The sequence below is a fragment of the Lathyrus oleraceus genome, chromosome 7 (assembly GCF_024323335.1).
Source record: "Lathyrus oleraceus cultivar Zhongwan6 chromosome 7, CAAS_Psat_ZW6_1.0, whole genome shotgun sequence".
NCBI lineage: Eukaryota > Viridiplantae > Streptophyta > Magnoliopsida > Fabales > Fabaceae > Lathyrus > Lathyrus oleraceus.
Window position 1 is genome coordinate 194,097,778 of NC_066585.1, and position 7,579 is coordinate 194,105,356.

The 7,579-nt window shown below is 40.5% G+C and overlaps 1 protein-coding gene across 1 annotated transcript; it reads right to left on the reverse strand.

Annotated features, from left to right (window-relative positions):
* Positions 1 to 4,386: 4,386 nt before the first annotated feature.
* LOC127102868 (uncharacterized) lies at positions 4,387 to 6,081 on the reverse strand. The gene is made up of 4 exons (XM_051040193.1): positions 5,970 to 6,081; positions 5,753 to 5,880; positions 5,104 to 5,478; positions 4,387 to 4,992 (listed from the first exon to the last, which is right to left on the reverse strand). Exons 1-4 carry the CDS (start codon positions 6,079 to 6,081, stop codon positions 4,387 to 4,389), a joined length of 1,221 nt encoding a protein of 406 aa, XP_050896150.1.
* Positions 6,082 to 7,579: the final 1,498 nt, after the last annotated feature.

Below are 7,579 nucleotides of genomic sequence, written 5' to 3' on the forward strand. Positions count from 1 at the left end.
TGACAACTTACAAACTTCCCTCACCAAATACACCTTGATGTTCTCGAAGCGTCACCATTTCCTTCCTTCGATGGCTCCTTTTTCCAGTCGAACCCATGGTCCTTCCTGGTTCACTGCTTCGCTCGAAGATGCTGTGAAGAACGCCAACACAGAGACCGAAGACATATGGCGTGCCTTTCTCCTCCCAAGGCTGCTTGTTTCTAGGATTTTGCCAGTAAAGAGCCATGTGTCTCTGTTGGCTTATCAAACTAATTTTGTCTCTCGACAATTTGGTTTGTGTCAACTTATCCCTGTTTCTTTATTCAAACGGAAGCGCGAGATCTACTGTGCATGGACTGAATGGAGCGCTCGAGACATTGCAATCCACAAAGAATTCCATGCAAATTTTGCCGAATTCCAATTAATAGCCTACCAACCGTCGTTCTATTCCACCAATGGTTTTGCCACTTGATGGACAGATTTTTTATTCCAAGAATATGTTTTCTACTGCCGAAATCAAAGAACGTCTAACGAAGGCCTTTTCATCTTTGCATGAAAATGTCCCCAAGGGTAAGCTTACTCACTCTGAAGAAATCCAAGCATTCCAAAAGTACTTTGAAACTGTCTATGACCCAACGAACCTTGTTGGAACCGTTTGTGATGCAGCGCCAATTTTAAAAGAAAATTTTGAAAAACAAATCGCCAAAAGAAAATCTCTCAAAGCTGTAAAACCTGAATTGAAATATGATTTGGCCTTTGAGTGCGAACCACCAAAATTTCCAAAGTTACCCAATGTAGATTTTGCTTTGTCATTTTTTCCCCTTACCCAAACTGGTTTACATGTGGGAATATTTTTAATGAACTGAAAAATGACCAACAAAGACCTGCTAAAAGGGCAGTTGCAACCAAACATACCTTAGACAGTTTCAAAGGCTTTCTTCACTTCGACTTAGCTGCAGTGAGAATTACTTCTCTGACATGTGAAGGTGTGGAATGTTTGGATTTATTGGTTTTACAACTCCCTTTCGTCTTTTTGCCAATCTTTTAAACATTTGCATGTTTCGACTAACTTACGTCCTTCTTTAGCTGTCGAAAGGAAGGTGGCGAAGAAAGAGAAGCCTGTGGCGAAGGCTAGTTCAAATACTGCTTCCAAGCCAACTACCTCTTCAAGCCAGGGAGTGCCTTCTGGTGCTGCTCCAGAAAAAACGAAGAAGAGTTCAAAGGTATTACATCAAATAACTTCTTTATCTCTTTCGTATTTTTCTAACTATTTATAATTCTCTTTTTCAGGGTAGTGGCAAGCCTCCTTTGACACCCAAGAAAAGAAAAGCCTCCACTGCTAATATAATTCTTGTCGAAGATGATGAAGAGGATACTCATCCAACTCCACTCAAGAAAAAGCAGAAGAAAAATAAGGCAACAGTTGCCCCTTTCCAAACAAATAAACAACAAGGTGTCGAAACCAACATTCTTCCTCCTCTTCCAAAGAAAACTCCATCCCAGCCCTCTGGTGGCGCAGTGCTGGAGCACATTGGGAGCAATGCCTCCGACCCCGAGGCTCGACAGGTATACTTCAACCTTGAGTGTTTTATCTTTCGACAAACTCATACTTTATTCTAACACTTTATTTTCAGGACAAAGCCACAACTCCCCTCATTTCTACCGCCAATCAAAGTGATCCTTCGAGCGGCATGAATCCATCTCCTCCTCCGACAATCAGCGGTGCTGTCTAAAACAAAGGCTCTTTGACTGGAGCTCAAAATCTCGAAGCAGATAACACTCAGAATGAAGAAGAAACCTCTTCTCCTGGTGAAGATGGTAAAAGAGATTCGAAGCACGTTGACGAGAAGGACTCGGCAGGGAAAGAAGATTCTGAGGATACTCCTAGTAATTCTCCTGCAAGAGTTGTGTTCCCTTCAGATGATGCTGATGAGGATGATCAGGATTCTGATGAGATTGAGGGGTATTTCCAGGAAGATGAAGACATGAATGTGGGAGAAGCTGATATTGAAGGAAATCAAACTGGAACTGGTGATGCCAACGTCGACACGGTCCCAAATCCAAATAAAGTTTGACCATCCATCACTCAGACTTCACCTATACCACTTACTGAGGAGGAGAAAAAAGCTGTAAAACAAAGTGATCTCCTCAACTATGTGAGGTTAATGATGGCTCAAAGAGAGTCTTCTTCAGAGCAAAGTATTTATGGAGCTTCGACCCATTCTGGTGCTAGTGCAAACGAAGCATCACATGACGAACTCCTTCAGCAGGTGAAGAAGGTAGTTTTTGATGTAGATCTCTTTGAGGAATTAAGGAATAATGTGGGAGCGAGCTTTAGCATAAAGAAGCTGATAAGCAAGATTAACATCACTGCTTGCCCCACTGATATAGGTGAAGCCCTTATTGATATTCAGAACCTAATTGATCAAGTTTGTGATGAATATCATAGGGAGGTGGACGCCAAAGCTAAGCTTCTATCAACTGAAAAAGCTCAAGCCACTGAGTTTGACAATGCCCTTTGAACTTCACAAGCTTCTGTGGAGTTAGCCGCTTCCAGAAAATCAGCCCAAGCAGAATTCGACACTTACACTGCTTCGATACGTCTCTGGGAATCTCATATTGCAGAATTGCAGAAGAAGATTTCTGACGCTAAGGAGAAGCAGGCTGCTATCCAAGGCTTGGATAGTACTGAAGCTGATGATCTGGCGAAGCAGAGCGTAAATCATGTCGAAAAGGCTACGACTATGAATGAAGATATTGCCCGCCTCAGAGGGGTTCAAGCGGCTGTTCAGTACAAGATTGGCTTGGCGAAGAAAAAATATGATCGGATGAGGGCCACTATTCCTTTTTGATTTCCTCCTGTATTTGTTCTATTCGACTCTTTTTTATTTGTAACCTGATTAAAACGAAAGCCATTTTAGCAAAGTTTGGAGTTTAAATATCTTCACCATTTTGGCCATGATAGTTCTTTGCTTGCTATGTTGTTATGATTTTAACTTCGTGCATAAATGGTTTATACTTCTTTAAGTATTTTCCATTTACTTTTAGGATTCTTCGATCCTCTGTTAGTTCTTCTATTTCGTATGCATTGTTTGAAAAGGCTTTTAAAATTCGAAAAGGTCCTTCCCAATGTGGAGACCATTTTCCTAATGCCTTATTCTTTCGATCCATAAGTAATATAACTTTCCAAACTAAATCATTCATAGTGAAGGTTTTACCTTTGACCCTCTTATTGTATGCCCTTGCTACCCTCTCCTTCTGTCTTCTTAATACTTCTAACACATGCAACCTTTCTTCGTCCAAATCCACCAGCTCATTTATCATCATTTCCCAGTATAAGTCAGATGGAATTTCTCCCTGTCTTTGGATTCTCACTGATTGCAAGTAGATTTCGATAGGTAATACTGCATCATGTCCAAATGTAAGTTGGAAAGGTGTAGTGTTAGTAGCTTCTTTAGGGGAGGTTCGACAAGCCCAAAGTGCTTGATCTAAAGTTTTGTGCCAACTTTTTGGCTTCTTTCCTACATGCTTTTTGATTAAACCAATTATTGCTTTATTGGCTGCTTCGACTTGACCATTGGCTTGAGCATAATAGGGTATGGATGTTAATAGTTTGAAACCCATCTCCTTTGCAAACTCTTTCATCTTTCGACCAGTAAAAACTGATCCTTGATCTGTTGTTATACTTTCTGGGATTCCAAATCTATATAAAATTTTCCTTTGAATGAATTCGATAACAGTTTCTTAATCCACATTTACTAAAGGTACTGCTTCGACCCATTTAGTGAAATAGTCAATTCCTACAAGTATGTACCTTTGACCTTTGGATGAATTGGGTCGAATTTCCCCAATTAGATCTAACGCCCAACCTCTGAAAGGCCAAGGCTTAATAATTGTATGAAGCTCACTTGCAGGAGCATGTTGAATTCCTGCATGTATTTGACATTCTTGGCAACCCTTAGCAAACTCTATACAATCTTTTAACATGGTGGGCCAATACCTTCCATATCTGAAAAGCAACCATTTCATCTTATGGCCTGCCTGGTGTGCTCCACAGGCTCCACTATGAACGCTAGATAATGCCAAGTAAGCTTCGTTTTCTCCTAAGCATTTCAACAGGATCCCTTCAGGGGTTTTCTTGAATAATTCATTCCCCATCAAAATATAAGATAAAGCTCTGTACTTGGTTTTTCTTTCTGTATCTGTCGAAGGGTCCTTAAGATAATTAATAATTGGATTCCTCCAATCTGTATCTATTAAGGTATCAATGGCCAGTACTTCAAACTCCTCTTTGTTAGCATATCCTAACTGAGTGCTTTCCAAATCTGTCGGAGACAATCTGGAAGCCATTGCCTTTCCTCTTACTTCGACAAGTCCTTCTAGCTTCTCTTTTGAAATTTTATACCCTTAAGCTATTTGTGTTAAGTCATTAGCTTCTTGGTTTTTTATTCTAGGGACATGTTTTATGTCGATGTATTCGAATTTTTTGAGTAACCTATTTGCAATGACGAAGTACATAATCAAATTTTGTTTTATACATTTGTACTCCTTCGTCAGTTGCTTGATTACTAATTCTGAGTCTCCTTTAATTTTGACCCTAGTTTCCCCTAATTCCAACAAAGCCTCAAGTCCTGCAATAAGGGCTTCATAGTCTGCTTCGTTGTTAGAACAAAAGGGGCCTTCAATTCTATATTTGAGTTTTGTTGGAATTCCGTCAGGAGAAATTAACATGATCCCAACTCCACTTCCATCCTTATGAGTGGAACCGTCGAAGAATAATCTCAAAGGTTTCAACTCAACTTGAAGTTGAGGATTTTCGACCACTGCATGGTCCACAATAAAATCTGACACTATTTGTCCCTTCATTACCCTTAAGGGCATAAAGGTTAAAGAGTATTCAATGAGTGCTAAAGCCCATTTGCCAATTCGACTGTGCATTATTGGATTAGATAACATATACTTGATGACATCAAAATATGAAGAGACGTATAAATCAATAGGTTTTATATAATACTTGAGTTTAGTACAAGAGAAATACAAACAAAGACACAACTTTTCTATTGAAGTGTATCTAGTTTCTGCATCATTTAAAACCCTACTAAGATAATAAATGGCTCTTTCAACGCCATCTTCATTCTCTTGTGCCAACATGCTACCTATGGTAGTGTCGGAAGCTGATATATACAGTCTCATAGGATTCTTTCCACATGGTGGTGCCAAGATAGGAGGATTCGTCAGATAATGTTTGATCTTGTCGAATGCCTTTTGATTTTCGTCATTCCATTCGAACTTCCCTTGTTTCAGGCGCAGAAGGGGAGAGAAGGCTTGAGTTCGACCACTTAAATTGGAAATGAATCTTCTTAGGAAGTTTATCTTTCCTAATAATGATTGCAATTCTTTCTTGGTTGATGGTGCTTTGGTCTCCATAATAGCCTTCGTCTTGTTCTGATTGATTTCTATCCCTTTTTTATGGACCACAAAGCCCAGAAAATCTCCATCCTGCACAAAGAGTGCACACTTAAGAGGATTCATTTTAAGCCATGTTTTCTCATTCTTTCGAATGATTGGCTGAGATAGGTTAGATGATCTTCATCTGACGTAGATTTTATCACAATGTCATCTATGTACACTTGCATAAATGTCTCTATATAATCAGGGAATATAGAATTCATTGCTCGCTGGTATGTTGCCCCAACGTTTTTTAGGCCAAAGGGCATAACTATCCACTCATAAGTGCCTATTGCCCTGGACATCGAAAGGATGCTTTAGAAACATCCTCTTCTGCAATGAAAATCTGGTTATAGCCAGAATATCCATCAAGCATGCTGAGATATTCATAGCCTGTGGCTGAGTCAACCAGCATCTCTGCCACATGCATTGGATACTCATCTTTAGGAGTTGCTGCATTTAGATCACGAAAATCTATGCACACTCGCAAATAGCCATTTTTCTTGATAACATGAACTATATTTGCAATCCAATCGACATACCTTGTGGTCCTAATGAAATTGCAATGAAGAAGTCTTTCAACTTCTTTTTTGATCTTTGAGAGGATCTCTGGGGCGAATCTCCTTGGAGTCTGCTTGATGGGCTTCTTGCCATCCTTGATAGGCAGCTTTAATTCGACCAAGTCCCTCTTCAAACCAGGCATCTCGTCGTAATCCCAAGCGAATCAATCTTTGTTTTCTCTTAGCAATTCAATGACTCTTACTTTCAACTTGGGGTCCAGTTTAGCGCTGATGTAGGTAATTATTTTTGTACTCCCATTTCCGAGATCAATTTCTTCAAGAGGATCTTGCACTAACATCTTTGTACTTGACGTTACTGGATCTTTTTCGAATCCCAAAGGCTCTTCGTCGTAGATGGCATCAAACATCTGTTCTGTTGGTTCCACAAGTACTTGTTCGTCAGGGGTTTTTGGTTTAGAGTACTCCCCAGGTCCTGTATTATAGATTTCACCATATGTGGCTTTGTTAGCCATGTTTGTTATCTCGGCTTCAAGAGCCGCTTGTCTTTTGTTCTCAGCCATGTAGGCCAACATCTTTTCGAGAAAAGAAGACTCAGTCATAGTACAGGTCTTCATCCCAGCCTGTTGGCCGTATTTCAGATGATTCCCCTTCTTCTGGGTCTCCCGTAATATCGCTATCCCACTGAAAGCCATTTGGATGAAGAGTCAAGAAGTACAAGGCATTTTTATTTGGGGTGTAGCCTTCTTCCGCTGGGTAGCATGGTCCTATGTGAGCCAAGTTCCTGTCGAAGTTTCTCTTATATACATGGTTTACTTCTTCCATGAAGTAACTTTGGTCAGCTTCAACATTCTCTACCACACCATCTTCTCTCCAGATGGATATCCTCTGATGCATGGTCGAAGGGACTGCCCCTATTCCATGTATCCATTCTCTCCCTAGTAGTAAGTTGTAATTTGCTTTTGCAGGTATTACCATAAACATTGTTGGTCTTGTGATTGATCCAACAGTCAGATCCACTTGTATGACGCCCAGCGTCTGTCCTATCTTACCCTCATAATTTGACAATACCATGTTGTGAGGTTTGACATCAGTGTCGAACATACCTATCTTCTTCAACATGAATTGGGGCATCAAATTGACTGTTGCTCCTCCGTCCACCAAGACTTTATTCACTCCCATCTGTCCAACTTTGGACCTAATGTATAGGGGCTTGAGGTGATTCTACATCCATTGGTGAGGCCTTTCGAAAATAGCGTTTTGCTCTTCGACAACGCCACTGTTCAGAACACAGTAACACACTGGTTAATGCTTCGCCATCTCCACAGCATTCGCTTCCTCATTATCTTCAACCTCTGTCTCCTGGTTATATTCGTACGGCAGGACTGAGACTACATTGCAATTCATACTAATAGAAGACACTCCGTCGGACTCGAAGTCGTCAGTGAGCATTTCCTCCTCTCTGACTTGTTCCTTCTGAACTTTCTGACTTATGTTTTCATCTGGAAACAATTTCCTTCCTACGGGTGGTTTGGTCGAATTCGTGACATTTGGGGGAACCTTGGCGCTGCTGGATTCTCCAGTCTCTTTTAGATTCATCTCTCTTTTAGCCTTCCTCATCCTCTGATGTCTTC